This window comes from Mustela erminea, chromosome 7, assembly GCF_009829155.1.
Source record: "Mustela erminea isolate mMusErm1 chromosome 7, mMusErm1.Pri, whole genome shotgun sequence".
Lineage (NCBI taxonomy): Eukaryota > Metazoa > Chordata > Mammalia > Carnivora > Mustelidae > Mustela > Mustela erminea.
The window spans coordinates 80704736-80728928 of NC_045620.1; the positions used below are offsets into that span (position 1 = coordinate 80704736).

Sequence of the window (24193 nt, forward strand, 5' to 3'; positions counted from 1 at the left end):
TGTCTGTTTTGTACCATAGTTTGTTATTAGCCAGGTAACTTGTAGATTGTTTGTAGACAATCTATGTGCCAGGTGCAACTTACTAAATTATTTCATTTAATTCTTTAGAAAACTCACGATGTAAATAATTAGAGTTTATTAGGGAGGTAACTAATCAAAATAAGGTCAAAACAATATATTCATAATCTAAATCCAGGTCCACATGATTCTCAAGCCCAAGTGCTTTCCTCCAATTCTATATTATAACTCCTAATACAGTAAGGATAAGAAATTAATGAGCATGGCAGAGAATGAGTCAAGAAGAGTGATACAGAGGTTGGATAATAGAACTGCAACAGCTTCTGTGGGAATGTCAACTTGTGAAAAAACACAGAACATATTTTAGCATTAAGACAACTAGAGACTGATAACCATATAATGTAGAACTCAAGAATATTAGAGAAAGTAGACTGCTCCACTATTTATAAAATGTGTGACCTTGGGCAAGTTATTTATCGTCTCATAGTTTAAACATTCTCATTTTTAAAATGAAACTGCCAAACACAAATGAGTTGTACATCTTGAGGTTAATACTTAAGTTAAGGGGCGCCTGGGTGGCTCAGTGGGTTAAGCCGCTGCCTTCGGCTCAGGTCATGATCTCAGGGTCCTGGGATCGAGTCCCGCATCGGGCTCTCTGCTCAGCAGAGGGCCTGCTTCTCTCTCTCTCTCTCTCTCTCTGCCTGCCTGTCTACTTGTGATCTCTCTCTGTCAAATAAATAAATAAAATCTTTAAAAAAAAAATACTTAAGTTAAATGGCATCTGGCATATGATAAGCATCAGTAAACATTGGTATTTTTATCATCATTCATGTTTGGAAATGACAGAAAAAAAAAAAAAACCCAAAAGCCTCAAAATTTTAGGTGACTGAGAGGATGATGGGATTCTGAAGGACAGAGTAAAATCTGGAGAAAAAACTGATTTGTGGAGAAAAATAATTCATTTTTGGAAGAAAGTATACCTTAAAGGTCTGTAATTTTTCTGAACACTTAGTGTGCTCAGTATTCATCTATGTAGAAGTCGTCTACAAGATTATTTTCTCAATAAATACTAAGGCTAGCTGATACACAGTAAGCTGGTTTTTCCCAACCTGGCCCATCAGTCCCACCAACTGACTAAAAAACAGAAACCTGAATTTTACATATTTCCCTCTAGACAGCAATTTTCCCTATAAGAAGTGCTGAACACAGCTATACCACTGATCTATTTCTAACAATTCTTATCTCAAGTCACTAAATGATGAAATATTTCAAAATTTCAGAATCAATGCCTTAACAGAGTAAAACAGGATATTGATGATTTCTAAAAAAAAAAAAATCTTGATTCCTGAAAACAGTAACTTTGAACAGAACTCAACAGTGAAAGTTAACCAACTCCCAAAAGTTACATAACCTACATTTCCTTAAGATTAAAAATTATAAAAATAACTTTATAAAATTCTCCAACTTAAAAGAGCATTTCTTTCTCTTAAAATTTTTGCTATATAAAAGGGAGTAGAAATACTGGGAGGAAAGACAATCAACACTTAAACATAATTAACCTAGTTAAGGTACTTACAGTGCATGTTTCTGTCTTCCTTCTCTTACAGCTTGAATATAATATACCAAATTATCAAAGAAAAGCTTCATCATGTTCAGTTCTTTTTCTGCCCACCTGGTCCAAATGAAAAAAAAAATACTTTTAAAGGCATAGAGTAAGAAAATAAATCTACTCTAGGACAAGAAAAAAATGCAGATCTAAAAATTGTTCAAATGCAAAACCTTCTAATTTCCAAAAATTTACAACTTCTATTTCTATTTGAATTGTGAAAGATATAAAGCAGTATGTCTTAATTTCTTTTAATTTAAAGTATCACTATTTATTTATTTTTATTTTTTATAAACATGTAATATATTTTTATCCACAGGGGTACAGGTCTGTGAATCGCCAGGTTTACACATGAAGTATCACTATTTAATCTCAAAACACTCTATCTCTGTGAAAAGGATAAAATGTCTGGCAAGAGCTAGTTATAAATGACTAATACGAGTTAATATTAAAAAAAGTATGATACAGTCCATGTAAGGATGGACTGTGTGCCTTGGTCATTATTTAGTTCAATTAAGCAGAGTGCCTGGCATATAATACACTACTAAATTATTTTTTCTTTCTTATTGTGGAGTATTTGTAAAAAATAAATAAATAAACAAACAAACAAACAAACAAATAAGGTAGCAGGCTCCAAAATAACATACAATCAGGGATCTCAGGGATTGTAACATTCATGACTAATATCATCTATTCCACATAATAGGTACTACCAATACATCTATTAAATGTAGAAGAGTACTGAAATTCCAAAACTTCTGAGGTAATTTACATCATGCTATAGCACTCGCTCTTTTCAAAGTACCTTACTCTCAGTTTGACAATCGTTAATGAAGGTGCCAGTAATGCACAAAACATCCAGTAAGATTTACGTTTGAAACCAGTCCCAATATAAATGCAGCATGGCTTTGGGCAAGTAACCTGACCTTTTAAAGTCTATGTGCTGGTTACCTGGATATCTACTAAGAGGATAAGGAGTAGCAATTTCTTTTTTTTTTTTTTTTTTAAGATTTTATTTATTTATCAGAGAGAGAGAGGGGGAGAGAGCGAGCACAGGCAGACAGAATGGCAGGCAGAGGCAGAGGGAGAAGCAGGCTCCCTGCCGAGCAAGGAGCCCAATATGGGACTCGATCCCAGGACGCTGGGATCAAGACTTGAGCCGAAGGCAGATGCTCAACCAAATGAGCCACCCAGGCGTCCCAAGAAGTAGCAATTTCTAATTTTAAAATATGGGCCATGAGAATTTAAGAAATAGTTAGTACCAAATGTTGAGTGCTACTGCAAATAATAGATCCACAAAGTTTTTGTCATTATTGCTGCCAACTAACCACAGGAGCTCAGCGTTCCTTTAATTGATCTACTTGAGATTTAGGATAGCAGTCTCAGATAGGAAACCCTGTGAACTGCCATTAACTGAGCTCATTTACATTTAATTTAAGGATCAAGCTAAAAGGGTCTTAACTCAATATACTTAGGTTCAGGTCCTTAATAAATAACTGACCACAAAGAGGGGGCCACTTGTGTAACTGACCACAAAGAGTGGGCCACTTGTGTAAGACATTACCCTAACCCTAACCCTAACGGAAAAAATTAAAGACATCCTAGACTGTTTATTTTAGTGTGTTATCTTTTTCAGGAATCCTTTATTGCGGTGGATATACTACAAATCTTCACCCTAAAATTAGAGCATTACTTGCTACCGTATTTTTCTTAAGCTACAAAGAATACAAAAGCCAGATTTTTCTACTGATGTTGATAAAATCTTCACGGGCTAAATGGCAAAATGCATGCCAAAAAATCTAAGAAAACATTTAAACCATACAAAATGCAAACATGCCCGGTGCAACATAAAAGCTAGTAAGTCACTCAAAACTGTTCTATGATTATTAAAAAGTCTTTAAAATGAGTATTTCTGCTTATTTTATTTACTTACATTGTAATCCAATGTGTATCATAACTGCTCCCAAATTGCTGAAAAGTACCAAATAGTTTTGGAAGAAGGCGAAGTGAAATTACTACTGATCTGAAACAGCAAAAACAGGTATTTATAGAATAAAATAATTTTAGTTACTATTACTAATTCTTGCATTTTACAGAAATTCAGCTATTTAAAAATCTTAGGTGCAAAAGGGTTTTAATGAACTTCACAGTATAAATATATTTCTTACATAAAAACTAAAAATTTTTCCTTAAAGTTTATTTTATACAGTGGGGCAAGAAACCCAAGTTTTAAGATCCCAATCCAAGATTTTTAAAGTAAAATACACTATAAATATGTAAGTATAAAAACAAATGAAGAACATGTAAAGATAAATAACTTTCATAGAAAAAAAAACTAAGTTGTCGGTGCTTCTGAGTATTTAATCAAGGAAAATAGGGACAAGCAGCTTATTAAGTATGTTATCTAGAACAGAGCTTCTCAAAGTTTAATGTGCACTTTATTCACTTGGGTAAATTTTGTTGAAACGTAAATTCTGACTGCCATGTCTGAGTTAAGAAATTTTTCTAACTAGCTCACAAATGATACTCAAACTGCTGGTTGGTGAGCCACATTCTGAGCAGCAATAATATAGACAGCATTTTTCAAACTATACAAATTAACCCTTTCTCCCCGATTCTCACTTAATATGAGCTGCATCCAAGCTGAAAATCACTTCAGTACAAGCCATGTTAATAACGGAAGCACAACATACACTTCAAGTATGAAGGACCAAAAAAGGAGTAAGAAATCACTCTGCAACTTCAAGTAGATCTGAGTATACCTATCTTGGCCGGCATGGGGGTGGGGTGGGGGGCGTGATATAGGGAAGACAGAGACGTACAGATCCCAAAAGTCTTGGTAGGCAAGGAGGTTGACTGCATGAGACTAGAAAGAAGGAAGACAAACTCTAATGAGGTGGTGAATTTTTTTAAGGAACCTATATTGCTTCATGAAAAAATGTCTAGAAAGAGTAAAATAAGGAATACAAGTCCCCCAAAATGCCTATTTTTGAGAAGAGTACCAGGAAAATCAGAACATACAGTTGCACTGTAAATACCAAGTAGGAAAAATTAAAGAGAAAAGAAAACTTCCTGTTTCTGAATAAAATCCGAAGTTGGAGAAATGCATTATCTCTTTACATTAAGCTGGACTACAAATCCCTATGTGCTCCCCATTCCTCTTATCAGTCTAACTAAAATTTCCTTCCTATTTTCTTCTTTACTTTCCCACCACACACACATACAAGCACACTCCTGCCTCAGAACTTTGTTACTGCCTCTACTTGAAATGCTCATTAAACATCTCTGTGCAGAACCCCTTCCCATACTTTCTCAGGTCTCCTCAAATGTCAAGAAGGATGACCCTGACCAATTCCATATTAAATAACACTCTTCCACTGCCCCAGAACCTCTTTATTCCTGATTCCTTCCCAATTTTTCTTCATTCATCACCATCTAATGAATAATCCCTTAATGCATCTACCACTAGAAAGTGCTTGATGAGAGCAAAGACATTTATATTAATTAAAAAGCAATGCATGTGGTGCAAAATGAATACATATTAGCTTAAATAATCATCTAATAAAGAACTTAAAGTCAAGATTTTCAAGAAAGGAGGAAGAACAACAGTGTAAAATGCTAATATAGTCACGAAGAATGAGGACAGAAAAAAAAAATACCACCAGATGACAAAAGAAACAGCATGTTAGTAGAATGCTAGAAGACCAAAACCACATTGGTACAGATTAAGGAGTAACAGTTAAATCATAGAAACAGTAAGTGCCTAATAAATATTCTTTAAATATTTAAAAACATTTAAATTTGGGGGCGCTTTTGTGGTTCAATCAATTAAAATGTCTGACTCTTGACTTTGGCTCAGGTCATGATCTCAAGGTCATGAGATCTAGGGCTCTGCACTCAGCAGGAAGTCTGCTTGAGATTCTGCCCTCTGCCCCCTCCCTCTCCCCAAAATAAGTAAATCTTTTTAAAAACTTTAAATTTTTAAGTATATTTTTAAATATTAAATATTAAAATTGTTAGTATTTTTCAAAAAGTTACACGTTGCTGATGCTTAGGAAAATGGACCTTGAGAATCAGGGGAAATCAACTGTAGATTCTTTATCTAAAATCTCCGGTCAAGGGGCACCTGGGTGGCTCAGCTGATTAAGCAACCAACTCTTAATTTTAGCTCAGGACATGGTATCAGGGTTATGAGATCAAGCCCTGCATAGGACCCCACTTTGGGCATGAAGCCTGCTTAAGATTCTCTCTTGCCCTCTTCATCTGCCTCCCCCACCCTGTAAAAAATCAAATCAAATCAAATCTCTTGACAAAATTTCAGAAACATTAGTGGAGTTTTTCCTAAAAACTAAGACATAAAAAAAAAATGTATAAATATATATTAATTTGATCTAATGCTTTACAAACAAAAAAATACAGTATATCACAAAGAAAAAATACAGAAAAATTACATCTACAATCATGAAAGCAAATTTCAAAATTATTTTAACAGTGGTTTTAAAATACAAAGAAACAGGGACACCTGGGGTGGCTCAGTAGGTTAAGCATCTGCCTTCAGCTGAGGTCATGATGCCGGGGTCCTGGGATCTAACCTGTGTCGAGTTCCCTGCTCAGCAGGGAGTCTGCTTGTAACTTTCCCTCTGCCCTCACCCACACACCCACAGCCACCTATTCTCTCAAAAAAATAAAATCTTTAAAAAATAAAAAATAAAATACAAAGAAACAAAGACTAGAAAGAGATATAGCTGATGTTAAGAAGATACTATGACAAGTGTTAGAGTGTGCAATAGTTGTTATTTTCTGAAAATCTTATCTCTTACAGTCAATGGTGTTAAAGGTCTAGATTGTTTAAAGTTACTTTCTAAATTTTCCACAATAAACTGTTTTTATTTTATAAAATGTAATGCTGCTTGACAATACATAATAGGAAACCAGGTGATGAGTGGATACTGGTTGAAATGAATGGATAATGGTGTGGTTCATGTACTAGAATTACCAAGAACACAAATGTAGAAATGAGACTCATCTTTCCGTTACTCCTACTGGAAAAGGGATGCTTTTTGCCACAATTTATAATATAAACACTGAGTTATCAGGGAATGATTATATTTTACAGAACTAAAACATTTCTTTAAAAGTTCATTAGGTTATCAGAAAAATTCCATTTTTCTTTAAAAAATTCAAACATACGAAATGTTTATAAGAAATGACCAAATCCACATTCAAATTGATCCCAAAATACTAAAACTTTCTACTTAAACTGATAAATTTAAAAGGAAAAATGATATAAAGTAGAGATTATAGACTGCAAATTAGTAACACAGATACAAAATGGGTAAGATAATTTGTTTGGTGATAATAATTTATACTTCAGTCTTAAAGGAAACGTCACAAGATCTACCAACTTGTTCTTAAAATTATGTCATAGAATTTCTCCTGTAATGACTACAAGATGTTACACTAACATATCAACTTTTTTGCCCAAAGTTTTGATCACTGATATGCTTAGAAAACTCAGTATTAAAAGGGGGGGGGGGTGTCATTATACTCAAACCTACATTTCACAATTTCTTCTAAGGGTAAAAGTTTCAAATAACAAAACACAATCTTAGGCAACAATGTGTTTAAGATAAAAAAATTCAATGATCCAGAGTAACAAAAGACTAATTTTAGACTTAATAAAAGTGTTATTACCCTAAACTGCCCTCTTTGCTTCAATCTAGGTAACAGTGTGGTATTCCTGTACTTCCAATGAAATGTTATGCTGCCTTCGCAAAATGAACACATTTGCTGGTCTATTCAGAAAATCATGTCTGGGGGTGCCTGGGTGGCTCAGTGGGTTAAAGCCTCTGCCTTTGGCTCAGGTCATGATCCCAGTGTCCTGGGATCGAGCCCCGCATCGGGCTCTGCTCAGCTGGGAGCCTGCTTCCTCATCTTTCTCTCTGCCTGCCTCTCTGCCTACTTGTGGTTTCTGTCTGTCAAATGAAAAAATAAAATCTTTAAAAAAAAAAAAAAAGAAAGAAAATCATGTCTGAATGATTTTCCCTAATCCTGGACTTCATATCTGAAGACTGGTGTGTTCTACAAAATGCTAGTTAGTCATCATAAATTTTAGTATTCCAAAAGTTGACATGAAATGCTATACATAATATAGTCTTTAAAAGAGGAAAACAAAAGTAGCATATAGTACCACGCATTTCTTAACAATTTAAACCTCTACTTATATAAAACAGGATCCCTGACACATGATCATTTTACTCAAGAAATCTTTTGTACACAAAGGGAAAAACTTTGAGCATGTGTTTAAGTACCTACAGAGGATCAAGAATGGAAAAAAATAGCACACAAGATAAATTTCCAGTCTCAATTCAATTCTTGGAAGGGGACAGAAACTTAGAAAATACCTAAGCACAGGATATGGACCTGCCTTCTAGTAAACAAAATACCAAAGGGGCTGATTAAAACCTAACCCCTACATCCACCCTACCAAGTGAACAGCAATCTTAACTCATATCAAGCTGAAAAGTAGTGGACTCTCCATTGTGGGAGCTACTGTCTGCCTCATGCTTTCACTTTGAGAAAACATTCTGCAAACCAGTCTACTATGTGTTTCTGTAACTTTTAACTTCCTGCACTCAAAATGTCCTTATGTGTCCTATAAAACAATTTGCCTGAGGCTAAACACACACTAAACACACGATGCGTATCACAGAGATTAGGAAAGGCATTTTTAGAAAGTGTTTGCATGTGACCACAGAAAAGGAAAAACAAAAAATGCTGAGAGAACTATAAACCATGGCAAATAAAAGTACTACAAAGAAAACTTACAAGTTAGCAGAGAGAAAATAAAAAGCTAAAACCTCCCTAAGTACATAAAAAACTGACATCATCAGGAGTAGACTTCTGTGTTCTTCTGTCAAATGCCAGGAAAATACTAAATGAGTTAAGGCTGCAGGTGGCCCACTAGTTTCAACATAAGGAAGTGCTTTTCTATTAATATTAGCATCCTTGTGCAACATTCCTTTCTGACCGTAAACTCAGGGGGCTAGATTTGAGAAAAGATTGTGTTTTGGATAGGATTTCTAAAACTCTGAGGTCACTACTGACATTTTGGCCAAATAATCTTTTGTTATGGAGGGGCAATCCTCTGCAGTGATGGATATTTAGAAGCATCCCTGGCCTGTAATCATATCTCCAATCTTATTCATTAGAGTGACAACCAAAAATATGTTGGCTGACATTGCCTTGGGGTGGCGGGGGGAGATGATTCACTGGTTTATCAGGAAACCCAGACTAATAATGTACAAAACTTTTTTTCAACGTGTGTAACTTTGGTAAGTTCAGCTGGTATACACCAGATGTGTTGCATATTTCCTATATTGAAAAATGCCACTGTGCTCTACATGTTATCATACATGACTGTCACTCACTACAAAACTACCATGATATAGCAACCATATGCAGAGTCAAGTTTGAATGTAAAATTAGCTTCAACACAATAATGTTTACTACATACTCCATAAAACTTTAACTATAGTAGGATACAGAAACTGATTTGAACAAACTAAAAATGTTTCATCTTCAAGTAATTTGGAAGTGAACAAATTAAAGCTTAAAAAAAAAAAAAACCCAAATTGACAATTTTCCATTTTACACACAGACTTTTCCTTTTGTCCCTTTAAAGTTTCCCTACTTTTCTCTTAAAAAGATTTTATTTATTTATTTGAGAGAAAATGAGAGGGGGGACGATCAGAGAGAGAAGCAGACTCTGCTGAGCAGGGAGCCTGATGGGGGATTTGATCCTGGGACTCCAGGATCATGACCCAAGCCGAAGGCAGTCACTTAACCAAATGAGCCACCCAGGCACTCCTAGTTTCCCTACTTTTAAGAGAAAGATATGTTCATTACAGAAAAACTAGGAATAGAAAAGCATAAAGAAGAAAAAATAATTCAATCCTTTCAGAAATAACCATTTTACTACAGCTCACATATTGCTTGCAATCTTTTTAACAGACAGGCCTGCAAGTACATGCCCATATCATTGTATAATCTTTTTAAAAAGGAGCTCTTTAAAGGTTGCATGGTATTTTATCTTTCACATAGTTTTACAGGAGTATACACAGAAAAACATGTATAAATCTAACAACTGAAAATATTAGGAGGTGAATATACCTGTACAACCAGCACTCACTCAAGAAATAAATTATTACCAACATACTTCTGTCCTTCATTGTGTCCCTTTTTCCAGTCACTAATAACCCAACAGTAAAAATTATCCTGACTACTAAGTACATTTTCCTCTTTGTAAACTTCACGTAAATGGAATAATAGTGATATATTCTCTTATATCTGGCTTCTTTCACTCAACATTATGTTTGTGAGATTCATCCACACTATTCCATAATTCATTCAATGTTACTGCTGTAACTTCATTCAATGAACAATCCACCATTTTCCTTTCTACTCTTCTCCGGCACTTGCACAGCTACATGGAAACTCCAGTTATTTTCGATAGTGCTGCTACAAACATTCTTGAATGTGCCTTTTGGTAATTATCTGGATGTATTTCTGTAACGCACCTACTTAGCAGTGGAATTACTGGGCCACAGGGTATACATACAGACGCACATATGGGAAATATAAATTGATACAATCAGTTTTAAAAACTTCAGTGTTTCAGAGTGCCTGGGAGGCTCAGTTGGTTAAGCATACTGCCTTCAGCTCAGGTCATGATCCCAGAGTACTGGGATCAAGTCCCCCTCAGGCTCCCAGCTCTGTGGGGAGTCTGCTTCTCCCTCTGACCTTCTCCCGTCTCACGTTCTCTCTCTCTCCTCAAATAAATAAATAAAATCTTAAAAAAAAAAAAAAGGCTTCAGTGTTCCACAAAGACTTCTAAAAGACAACACTTTAAAATTAACTGCTATAATACCTACATAAATGATGAAATATCATCTAGCCATTAAAAGCATTCCCTTTAAAGAATATATGCCAAATGTTGCAACTGATCCACTAACAGAGGTCTATTAATGGTTTCTTATGCCTGCATGAAGAAGCAATTTTTCTACTGTGATTGTTCAAATTACATAGCCCATAAAAGACCCAAAGTAGAAAATATCAGACATACTTTTTCTAATTTAACTGAGTAAAAAAATAGGTTAAAGCACTTAAATATTCAGTAAAATTAAACATTTATATCAGTCTTAGGCAGAGGTAAACTGAAAACATTATATGAACACAAAAGAATACAACAGATTCAATTAGTAACTGAATTCACTATATCAGAGAATGGCATTTCCAAAGCCAAGGGAAGAGGCCTGAAAATCAACAAATTTATGGTAATCATCTCATACACAGTAAGAAGTATATAAATACACGGTGGAAATCAAACTAGAAACCGCCACTAACCTCTTTATGCACTATGGAAGTCAAGACACCAAAGATCAATTCACTTAGAAGAACAATACCATTATCAAAATATTTATACTATATTGAAAACACAAATACAAAATACAAAAACAAATACAAAATATTTATACTATACTCAGCTTAAGTTTAACTTAGTTTATCTTATTTAGGTTCTTTTATATATGATACAGTTTAAGAACATTTAACTAATTTGAAGACACAGCAGTTACCAGTATGTTCCCAGAAAAAATGAAGAGTATTATTACTTTGTTTCTATTGGGTATTTAATCAAGAGTGTCCGTGTCTGTGTGCTGAAAAAGCAAGACTGACTGATTTAAAAAAAAAAAAAAAAAATCTTGCGAGGTAAAAATCTTCAAACCTAATATGAAAGCCACACTTATTTAAAAAAAAAAAGGCTAGTACATTACATGCTATGAATCCACCAACACCTACTCAGTAAAGAATATACAAAACTAACCCTGACTACTACATAAAAAAATTTTAAATTCTTATTTACCTGTTATTTCCTAAATTTTCAAGGCAACCTTCAATGAATCTCATTCGAATCTGTCTATCCGTAAACCAACATACTAAGGAACAGAGAAGTTTCTCTGCTTCATTTATTAATCCTTCAGAAAGATTAACCTACAAAAAAATGTATACATATAAAGTTATTGTTTATCCTGATTGCATTTTGCTGAAATTTTGTCATCTTTTTGCTCTATTAGGTAACTTACTGCATCATCATCTTGGACTATATCCCACAACAAAGTGTTCCCTTTCTTGCAAACGTTATCCAAATTAATGTCTGTCACAGCATTACTGTTGAACTGATGTTTATGAACTGCAGGTCCTGAAAGGGCAAAATATAACACATTCTAGAGGAATACAATAGGCAGAAATTGTGAATACAGCATTCATAACATCAACAAATCCTAAGTATAAAAACAATACGAGGTTAACACAACAGTTGCTTTGTCAATGGCATAGTGTTTTTTCAGTCTGATTAAAGTTAAGGAAAGAGCTTTCCTCTCATGGTCTCTTCACTATTTCTAAAAGTATAATTATTTTTTGCATGTCAAGAGACAGCATATAAATGCTTGAAACCCAAATGAAGCATAAAGATAATTTTCCTGAAATAATTCTATAGCCAAGGAACGTTCTTCTAAATTATACAGTATTTTATATCTCTATATTAAAAAAAAATTTACTGGAGATTATTTACCCATAACAATCGAAGATTCTAATATAATAATTCAGACTCCAAGCACCAGGCTAAATAAATTCTCATTAGCCTTCCTAAGCAAAAATGCTAGTCTTTTTAAACAACCATTAAATTTCCCTACTGAATGGTACATATACATTGATTTCACTAAAATAAGAATTGTGCAACCATCACCATAAGGTTTAAAACATTTCACCACCCTAAAACATTCTCTCATACCTAATTACAATTAATTCCTATCCCACTCCTCAGCCCTAATCCATTTTCCAACCCCATAAATTAGCATTTTCTAGAAATTTTATGTAAATGGAATCATACAATATATGTACAGTCTTATGTCTGAGTTTGTTCACTTAAGCAAAATATCTGAGGTACATCCATGTGAAAGCATGTATCACTAGTGTGTTTTAATTACAAAATAATATTCTACTATGTGGATATGCTTCATTTCAATATATTCAACAGTTAACAGACATGGGAGTTTCTAGTCTCTGGCTAATATGAATAATGCTGCCATAAATGTCTGCATAACAAGTCTCTGTATGGATACATGCTTTCCTCTCTCTTTGGTAATCTGAAGCTGGTGATTCACAGGGTAAATGTGTGTTTAACATTTCCAAAATGGTTATGCCATTTTACATGCCCACCAGTAGTCGATTAGAGTACCAGTTATTGTTCATCCATATCCCCACATCACATGGGCATGGTTTGCACTTTTTAATTTTAGCCATTCTAATAGATGCACAGTAGAATCTCATTAAGGTTTTTAAATTTGCAACTCCCAAGTGACTAATGATGTTTACCATCTTTTCAGGTGCTATCAGTCATTTGTATACATTATTTGCTAAATTACTACTGAGTGGCAAAAGTTCTTACATATTCTGAATTCAAGGCCTTTATTAGATAAACAATTTGTAAGTATTTCTCCCAGATTTTGGCTTACCTTACCTTTGGGGGGTTTGTTTTGGTATTTATTTTTAAATTAATTTTATTAAAATATAAACACATAAGCAAGACATAGAACATTTATAGCACCCAAAAAGTCTCATTGCAACCTTTTATAATCATTTCCCATAACCAAATCTTCAGTAATCATTAAGCAGATTTCAACCATTATAAATTACTTTTGAACATTCCAAAACTACATATAAGTGATATATAGTATGTACTACTCCTTTTTAGCTTTATTTGCTTAGAAGATTTTTTTTTTATTCACCCACTGTGCTGTATGTATTAGTAGTTCTTTCCTTTTTACTGATGAGTAGTAGTATACTATGTGAATATACTATAATTTGCTAATCTACCAGTTAATCTCAGTTGAGGTTCTTATGAGTAAAACAGGTATGAACATTCAATGTACAAATCTTTTTATTTATATATGCTTTCATTTCTTAGGTAAATACTGAGAATAGGAATTGCTGGGTCATATGGAGGGATACAAGTTCAACTTTACAAGAAACTGGTAAAATAGTTCTCCAAATTGGCTATATTATTTCATACTCCTCAACAGCAAGGGAGAGTTCTAGTTGCTCTACATCTTTAGTATCATTTAAGATGGTTAGTTTCTAATTTTACACTTTCGAGTAGGTGTGTAGTAGTATTTTACTGTGGCATTAATTTGCATTTCCCAGGTAACTAGAGATACTAAGCATCATTTTTATGTATTTGCTAACCGTTTCCTGGTATCTTCTTTTAACTATACAAAATTCTATTTGTCCATTTTTATTTAAAGATTTTATTTATTTGAAAAAAGGAGAGTGAGCACACGCAGGAGTGGGGAGAGGAACAGGGGAAAGAATCTTAAAGCAGATTCCACAGAGCCTAACATGGGGCTTGATCTCATAAGCCTGAGATCATGACCTGAGTGAAACCAAGTCAGACACTCAACTGACTAACCCCCCAGCCACCTCCCGCCCATTTTTAAAGTGAATTGTTTTACTCTATTGAAACAGTTCTTTGCAGGATTAAATACATGGCAATACCACGTAGACTTGGAGAGCATTAATATTATTATGTAATAATTTTGCTCAATTTCTAACTTCATATACTAAAATATACATATAATATTAAATAACAGGAAAAAAACAAAAACAGAATGGTGAAAATTTAGTAAATATAATATAAAATTCAAATGACCTCAATCTTAACCTATTCATTTCTCAAAAAAACCACAGTAACAATTTTAAAAAAAAAGGCAAGGTGCCCTTACCTATATTATGCACAAGTAACATTTGAAATTAGTAAATTGCTGCCAAAGTCCACAAATTGTATGTCCAAATTTGATCATGGTGCTTTGCATAAACCTAACCCATCAGGTTTACTTAGTCTGTAATGTACTGACACCCCAAAACCCATTTCCTAAGCTAGCTAGTGCTTATAGTACCTTAAAAAAACCTTTAAAAAGTATGAGGTCAGAACTTTATTTTAATTATTTTAATGTATACACCACTTTTTTTTTTTTTGTAAGTATACTGACACACAACGATCTATGAGTTTCAGGAAGCTAGACCTTTAAATTGCTAATTTTAAAACTGTATTTCCCTCTTAATTTGTCTCCCTCTCCTCCTCTTCCTCCTATTATTAACTCTTCTAACCTCCATTCTTCCAAGTATGGTCATATCCTATTAGTTTTTTTAGGTTGATGTGAAGTGCTTAGAACGATCATTTTTTTAACATCTCCATCAATTCAGATGGAACACCTTGCCCTTTAGCAGTTACCTCTCCTCTTATTTTCCCCCAACCCTCCCTAGCCACATGCAATGACTAATCCACTTTCTATTCTCCACAAATCTGACCATGCTAGACATTTTTACATAAATGGACTCATACAATGCATGACCTCGTGTAATCTCAATTCAGCTCTTAAAATTTCTAAATACACTTAATACAGCCATTTATTTTCTAAATCACAGTTATAATTTTACATATATTATTATATATTCCCTTTCCTAGCTAAATATCTCTTGATGGAAATGCAACCTTTATACTCATGATGAAGTATTCATAATAATTTCATTCCCTAGGAATAAAAACTAACCATATGAAAGTTCTCTGGCAAAAATATTTAAGTATCATAACACTAAATGTTGAGTTCTTTTAAGAATATAAATTGTTCCTCTGTTTTCAAGCAAGTAATATATTTTACTTACTACAGAATCTTACCTTGACTAAGATGTTCATGGTAAATAGATGCTAAATTGGGAAGATGTTGTTGGAGATGAGATGTTAGCTCTGCATGTGAATTAATCTGAACTAGTTCCTCTTCACACCCAGATTCTTCACCATCAAAATCAGCCATATTTTTTTCTGATTTTGCACTGACCTGGGAGCTACTGCAACTGACATCATCTGCACTTAACATATCATCAACCATATGCCTATAACACAGAGGAGAGGACCAAGGTAAGCACACTTTGGGAATCACAAAAATTCTCAAACTATTCAGGCACAAGTTACATCACAGTCAAGAACAAATCTACATTTGTTTTGTAACTATATGGAATATTGTGAGCTTTATGAAAACTAAAAGTCCACACTTGTAAGAACTGTATATTATACAGTATACCCACATATTGGCTGACCCATCAAAACACTTCACTAAAACAAACTCAAAGAGAAACTTTAGAGAAGATCAGTAAACTCACCATTACATAATTACTTCATCAACTCAAATCACAATGTAAAAGCTTAAAATTTATTTATATTTATTCATACAACTATAGGATTGAATGAGATTACTAACAGGAAAATACTTCAATCTAAGGCTGCAATCTAAATGTGGTTATTAACCAGGAGAATTTTATACAATACAAACACCTGTTGAAACAGTAAACTACTATTGGGGCACCCGGTTTGCTCAGTGGTTAAGCATCTGCCTTCGGCTCAGGACATGATTCCCGGGTTCTGGAATCAAGGCCTGCATTGGGCTCCCTGCTCAACAGAGAGCCTGCTTCACCCTCTCCCTCTACTGCTCCCCCTGCTTGTGCGTAAGCACTAAGCCTCGCCTTCCCCCACACCCCCCCTGCCCCAGATTTCTTTGAGGGAGCACACGTGTGTGCAAGCAGAAGGCTGGGCAGAGCAGGGGGGACAGAGAGAATCTCTGGCAGACTCCCCACTGAGCCCAAAGCCCAACACCAGGCTTGAACCTCACAACTCTGAAATCATAACCGAAGCTCAAGTCAAGAGTTGGATGCCCAACTCACTGAGCCACGCAGGCACCTCAGCACTCACTTATGAAACATACCATACCGGGCACTTTAAGGATAGCAAACAAAAAAGATGAAAAATAACATTAAAGGAGAAAAGGTCAGGATTAATTTAGAGATTCACAAGTGGTACCATACACAGAGAATATGAATAGTGTTAAAATGGAAAAATTAAATCATTCCAGGTCTTGTGAAGTAGGGAACTGCTGTGGGTATAAAAACTTAACTGCAATGTGCCAAAATGAATACATTTCACCTCAGTTTTACAAACTAATTGCTTATCTTCCTTATAAGTTGTCCTGGGAAAAACTTTGCATTTTGTTTATGTATAATATCAGACTATAAACCACTGATTCTCAATCACAGGTGATTCTGGTCCCCAGGGGGGAACACTGGAAAACATTTTTAAGAGATATTTTTGGTTATTACAACTTGGGAGATGCTACTGGCATCTAGAGAGAGAGAGAGAGAGAGAGAGACTAGAGATGATGCTAAACATCCTACAATTCATTCACACTGTTGTAAATTCAAAACACAGAATTATCTGACCCAAAATGTCAATTTTGAGTTGAGAGACAGCATCTAACTCACATGGGTTAGTAATAAGAAATAATGGCAAAGAAAATAAGTAGTAATATATACATTGTTAGTCTATTTTCTATTTCATACATACACACACACGCACGCACACATATATGTAGTTCTTCCAAACAAGCATACTAATTTCTGAAAAGCCTGGCAAATCATCAGGTCTAAAAAAACTCATCCTGATAAACAACATACTTAATTTTATCATCATCAGTTCAAATATTACTACTTATAATGACTATAGTAGCTAACATTTATTGAGCTCTCATTATGTGCCAATCACATTAGCCCATAAAACATTTACACTGAAGCCCAAAAGGTAAGTACTATTGTTCCTATTTTATAGATGAAAAAAATGACAGAAAATTAAGTACTCTGCCCAGTATCTGTAATACCTAGTAACAGAATCACTTACTTTTAATTACAAGTATATTTCACATACAATCAAAAAGCTTTATGCTGAGGCTTTGTCCTTACTAATATCCTAAAATTAGGATGTATGTAAAATTTCCCTTTTTATTATCATACTTTAATGGAAGCTTCCGCAAGCAATCTTTTATCTGCTTTATCTGCTTTTAGGAGTTTTACATGTAGCTAAAGATCTAGATCTATGTTGTCCAATATGATAGCCACTAGCCACATGTGGTCATTGCACACACAGAAAAGTAGCTAGTCTAAACAGAGATGCAAAAGTAAAACATACACAGAATACTGAAGCCTTATTACAAAAGAAAAATATCTTTGTTTTTACACATTACATGTGGAGAGATTTTAGAAATTACTGATTTAAATAAAATTTATAATGAAAATTAATGTCACCTATTCCATTTTGCTTTTTAAAATGTGCTCAGAAGCAAATTAACAATTGCATGCTTGTAGCATGCATTTGAATTTACATTATACTCCTATCAACACTAATCTAGACTATATTACAATTGAATGAATATAAGTAGTAACTGCTTCCCTAAAGGAAATAAGCTCTTTTTTGGCCGGGGTGGGGGAGGGGGGTGGTATTTTTAAGGTAATCGCTACATGGGGCTTGAACTCACAACACTGAGATCAAGAGTCACATGCTCTACCAACTGAGCCAGCCAAGCGCTCCAATATAATCTATTTTTTGAGGAAACTTACCCATCATGGTGGTGATGATGGTGGTGGTGGTGGTGGTGATGCTGTGGACCAATAAACTGCCGACAATTAAATAATTCATTCCCAATAGTCTCCCCAAGAAAGTCCCCAGTGCGTGTAATACAAGATTCCTGAGATGCTTGTGCTATATGAGCAGCATTCATTTCCCCTGAAATATCATGTTCTGGGTCTTCAGAGTGTGAACAGGCATCTAGCATTCGTATACGATTATCTACTGAAGGCATTGACTCAGTGTTAAAAACCAGGTCCTTTCCTGTTCCATTGCTTGTCCCACTTCTTTCTGATGGGCCTTGGGAATCCCCTAAACAAATGCCTGTTTGACTTTCTAACTTTCTGTTCCGAAGATCTGTACCACAACTGCTTTTAGGAGGATTATGACCATGATCATCGTCTTCATCTTCTTCTTTAAGGGCTTCAATATCTGCAATGTCTTCTGACTGTACCTCACTGCCAGGGCTCCCAGCTGACTGGCTTGCATGGCTAGAATTCACCTCATTGCTAGATCCATCACTATGCCCACTACTGCTACCAGGACCACTGCTTCCATCTTCACCACTGTTGGCAGTTTCATCAGAACTTCCCTGCATGGATTCCTGTATTGAGGAAAAAAAGCAGATTTAAATAAATTTTTAAACTAGCAAGAAAAAAGTAACTGACATTAGCACACTGTACTTTTTAAAAGGCTGCCACAATCTTGACATATTCCTTTAAACAATATAAAAAGAATTAAACACACACACACAAATTTAAATAATCTCAATAATAACTATTTACAGGAAAGGCCTGAACATGAATCATGTTTATATTCCCAGTTCAAAGGATATTCATGGCAGAAACCCCAAAATCCAAAAATCTTGTTAAAGTGGAGGAAAACTGTTTTCATACCTCTGTGTCTGAAAGTCGTTGTTGCACATGTTTCGTTCTATTAATAAGTTGCTCATCCATTTCAATGTCACTGCCTCCACTCTGATGGGTATCACTGTTATCACTGCTTTGAGGACTAGCTGCAGGTGACCCTATATTAAATAGATTTTTTTGTTTTTACTCCTAATTTGTATGAACATATATTTAGCATAATGACATAATCCTTTGATTCTTTTATTTACAAAAGCTTTACTCTAAATAGCCAGAAATATGATCTGGAAATCATTAACATTTGCCAATTATTTCTAAAGAGGATAAACATGACCTCGATTGAAAGTAAGATCGAAAACCAGTTAAAGGTTTATATCTGCTCAAGAAAAATTTCATGGCTTTGAAACAAATATATAAAATTAACTCTAGATGATCATGAAATCTAAACTAGACGTCATCTTGCCATGCATTTCTAAGGCTCAACTTACAAGGTGATGGAGCTGCTCTTCTGAGCTCTTCTTCCTCTGAAGGAAAATGAAAAAAGAGGAGGGTTTTTCTAAGTGACTGAGCTTCTTTGGAATGGATTATCAATTGCTCTTATTATTACTGCATTATCAATAAGGTACAGGCAGAGAAACCTGAAATAATTGACAATTGACGTCCCTAACACCTATAGTAATAGTTGTGGGTGTCTGGCTAGAAAATCCTAAGAAAAGCCTAGTATATGATGCCAGGAGACAAAAAATGGGGCAAAGTTGGTAAGGTTTTCGAAAGCCCTATGAAGTTACACATATAAAACCACACATAAAACACCTAAAGTGATAGACAACTTTTGAATTAGGAAACGCACAGAGATATTGCACCATCATATTCTGCTCTCAAAATTATTTCTAAAACAAAGCATGTTGTTTATTTTCTAACCAAAAGTTCCAAAGCTGTTATGAAATAGTTGCCTACCCCCAGCCCAAGGGAAAAACACTAATGAGAGAAAATTCTAATAACTACTGCAACTTCATTACTATTCTTTACTTGAAAGGTAAACCAGAAAATTAGCTAACCCCAATTTATTAACCCTTTCACAAATACTATAGCTCCCATCTCAAATTTATTTTGAAGTTAATACTGAACAGAAACTACTTCAAATTAGAATGATAAAGTTTAAAAAACTGACTTTAAAAAAAATACATTACAGTTTACTAACCTTTCTTATTTCCAATGGGAAGATTAGTATTTAATAAAGATGCAAAAGAACTCTGTTTAGACAGCTGAGCCTTAGCTGCTAGTGCATTATTCCATAATGCTTTAATTAACATCGATGCCAAGTACAATGTCTTGAAAAAAAAAAAAAAGAGGTTGAAATTAACATTTCATAACAAATTTAATATCCTTTTGCCTAAATGAAATGCTAGTAATAACCTACAAATTAAGTTACCTGAATGGCAAATAAATTTCACTTAAAAAAACAAAAAACAAAAAAACCTGACATCTTACCTGCTCAGTATGAACACTTGGCTCAAGAGCTGAGACCAAATTAAGGAGATGTCTAAGCGGTACTGGATCCAAATTCTTGATGAGTGAAGGAAATAAGTCATGTATATACCGACTACAATGTTTCAACTAGAAAATAAAAGTAGAGACAATAATCAAAAACAATTATATTACATAAATAAATAACCTGATGCCAAAAGTTCTACAGTTAAAAAGAAAGTAGCTGAAACAGTAATTTATTTTTTAATATGTTGGGAAAATGCTAATTACCAACTGTCATAAATGGCAGTACATTAAGATGTGAAAGTAAAATTCCACTTAAGCATAACTTAAAAAAAAAAAAGCATAACTTTATCTTATTCAAACAACCACAAGATTACTTTTCCAACCACAAGAGGGAAGCCCATGATAAAAATAGTTTCTGGAATCCAAGTATAAAGAAGATTCCAATTAAATTTATATATCATTAAAGTAAAAACAAGTTAAATAGTATATTAAAACATAAGCAGTTACAAATAAAATAAATTCCAATTATAAGAGAAAACAAAAGCATTATTTTAACTGTACATTTCTCATATTAATGGTTATGAAGTATCCGTATAACATGTTCATTTTACTAAGGTACGCAATAGTAACTCCCTTAAAATAAAGGTCTACATGGTAATAAACCTAGAAACAGTCTCCTTTCTTATACTAATTAAAGTAACAAATATGAGGGAAGGTAAAACATTTACAAAGATGTGACTATTAAATATTACAACGAGATGTAAATGTCTTTTGTAGTCATGAAGCTACAAACCATGAAATCAAGATACAATAAACGAATAGTTTAGTAATTACCAAACTGAGGCTTCCAAAAGTAAAAACCTGAGGTATCCAACTTCTCTCCTATACATAAAAACTCGTAACAGAAAATGTACATTTTTCTATTCTAAAACACTGACTTCTGTATTTTTCAGGCATAATCATATGAAATCTCTTCTGCCATATCCCCTATTAGGGTAAATATGCACAACTGAAATTTGAAACAGAAGATGAAATAAAAGTAATAAAATAACTTTGGAGAAATTCCTCCATGTTCAGTGACTTTTTATAAACTATTTACATCATTTGAGATAAAGGAAATTATCAATTACAATTTATTGTTTTTATAAGTCTTAACTAAGAATGTTAGTTTTAATACAGCACTGATTAACATCACAGATTATACTAACAGTTTATACCTTTGCTTTTTGCAAACAGATAACTATTAAACTCTTCCTAATTAGAATGTAACAAATACACAATATGGAATAAATTTCTGACTTGCTATCACTTTGATCAATAGAAAGAATATCCATAACAGATTGAATTTTCATAATCAAACACCTTACTGTTTTTAAGTGACAAAACCCTTGAGAGATAATTATGTAATCCTGTAATCCTATAAAAATATAAAGCTCTTTTAGAGTTGTACAGCATGAAAGCAAATTCAGAAAATAAAAAATTAAAAATTTTTAAAATTATAGCACTTCAGGGGCACCTGGGTGGCAGATGGGGGGGATGGGTTAAATAGTTGATGGGGATTAAGGACAGTGCTTGTGATGAGCACCAGGTAGTGCATGGAAGTGTTAAATCACTAAATTGTACACCTGAAACTAATATTACAGTGTATGTTAACTAACTGGATTTTAAATTACAACTTGAAAAAAATAATAATCTTGTCCTCCTAATAAATGTGTCCAAAATTTCTCCATTCCAACTGCAGACTGCTACCTTTGCTTGATAAAAAGACAGAGTCAGGCTGCCATTATTTCAACCCAATTAAAACATACACACAAACAAGGTATAAGAAGAAACAGTAAAGTGTGGCCCACTTAAATAAAAAATAAATCAACGGATATATAACTAAGAAAGCCCATTTATCAGGCTCTCTCAACAATCATAAAACAGTTATCTTAAAGATGCTCCAAGACTTAGGGGCGCCTGGGTGGCTCAGTGGGTTAAAGCCTCTGCTTTCAGCTCAGGTCATGATCTCAGAGTCCTCGGATCAAGCCCCACATCAGGCTCTCTGCTCAGCAGGTAGCTTGCTTCCTCCTCTCTGCCTGCCTCTCCACCTACTTGTGATCTTTTAAAGATTTTATAAATAAATAAAATCTTTTAAAAAATGATCTAAGACTTAAAGGAAGAAAAGGACAAACATATGAAAACAGTGCCTGACCAAAATGAGACAATCATCAAAAAACAAATTCTAAAAAGGAGCTATAAAAAATCAGAAGCTGAGAAGTAAAAGAACTGGAAAGAAAATACACTAGGTAAGGCTCAGCAGCATATCTGAGTAAGCAGAAGAAAAGAGCAAACTTGAAATTATGGAAACTGAAATTACTGAGTTTAAGGAACAGGAAATAAACAATAAAGAAAAGCAAATGGGGTGCCTGGGTGGCTCAGTGGGTTAAAGCCTCTGCCTTCCGCTCAGGTCATGATCCCAGGGTCCTGGGATTGAGCCCCACATTGGGCTCTCTGCTCAGCCGGGAGCCTGCTTCCTCCTTTCTCTCTGCCTGCCTCTCTACCTATTTGTGATCTCTGTCTGTCAAATAAATAAATAAAATCTTAAAATAAAATAAAATAAAATAAAATAAAATAAATAAATAAATAAAAAATAAAGAAAGAAAAGAAAATGGATTCTAAGGGACTTGTGGGAACCATCAAACCTACCAACACACTCACTCATAGGAATCCCAGAAGAGAAAGGTATACAAAGTAAAGATGAAGAAAAAATGGTTGAAAACTTTCAACTTTGGAATACATGAATCTACAAATCCAAGTAGGATAAACTCAAGGAGCCCTATGACCAACCTTATTATAATCAAACCTTTAACAGCCAAAGACGGTAAAATAATCCTGAAAACAGAGATAAGCAACCCACAAGGGATCTTTAGAAATTGTAATCAAAAACCTTGGGATCCTGGGATCGAGACCCACATTGGGCTCCTTGCTCAGTGGGGAGCCTGCTGCTCCCTGTGCTTGTGCTCTCAGTGAAAAATAAATAAATAAAATCTTTTCAAAACAAAACAAAAACAAAAACCTTGGGAACCAAAGGAAATACGATGATCTACTCAAAGACTGAAAGAAAAAAACTTTCCATTGAGAATTTTCTAACAGGAAAAACACTCCCTATGAGGAAGGAATTAATATATTCCCAGATAAATAAAAGCTAAAGGAATTCACTACGACTAGACCTGCCCTGCCAGAAATGCTAAAGGAAGTCCTTCAGAATGAAATGAAAAGAAGCGAGACAGTAACTAAAGACCTCTGATAAATACATAGACAATTAAAAGCTAGCATCTTTTTCATTTCTAACTCCACCTTTTATCTGCTATATGATTTCACAAAGGCAAAAGAAATTATTATTTTTTTAAAGTTTTTTTTTTTTTTATTTGACAGAGACAGACATAGCAAGAGAGGGAACACAAGCAGGGGGAGTGGGAGAGGGGGAAGCAGGCCTCCCACTGAGCAGAGAGGTTGGCTCGATTCCAGGACCATCAGGACCTGAGCTGAAGGTGAACGCTTAAAGACTGAGCCAACCAGGCACCCCAAGAATTATTAATAACGCTTAAAGACTGAGCCAACCAGGCACCCCAAGAATTATTAATCTACATAACTGGGCATACAATA

General features: G+C 34.4%; 1 protein-coding gene across 4 annotated transcripts in view; it reads right to left on the minus strand.

Annotated features, from left to right (window-relative positions):
- The window catches only part of USP34 (ubiquitin specific peptidase 34), a 244320-nt gene that overhangs the window by 114737 nt on the left and 105390 nt on the right, over positions 1 to 24193 (minus strand). For 3 of the 4 annotated variants that reach the window (XM_032352232.1, XM_032352230.1, XM_032352233.1), the window contains 10 exons: positions 20543 to 20668; positions 20253 to 20382; positions 19540 to 19575; positions 19082 to 19212; positions 18179 to 18789; positions 15417 to 15631; positions 11767 to 11882; positions 11547 to 11674; positions 3558 to 3647; positions 1595 to 1690 (listed from right to left, as the gene is read on the minus strand). In XM_032352232.1, the coding sequence (XP_032208123.1) occupies positions 1595 to 1690; positions 3558 to 3647; positions 11547 to 11674; positions 11767 to 11882; positions 15417 to 15631; positions 18179 to 18789; positions 19082 to 19212; positions 19540 to 19575; positions 20253 to 20382; positions 20543 to 20668 (1679 nt within the window). The remainder of the gene's footprint in view (positions 1 to 1594; positions 1691 to 3557; positions 3648 to 11546; positions 11675 to 11766; positions 11883 to 15416; positions 15632 to 18178; positions 18790 to 19081; positions 19213 to 19539; positions 19576 to 20252; positions 20383 to 20542; positions 20669 to 24193) is intronic. The other variant, XM_032352231.1, reaches the window with a different exon arrangement.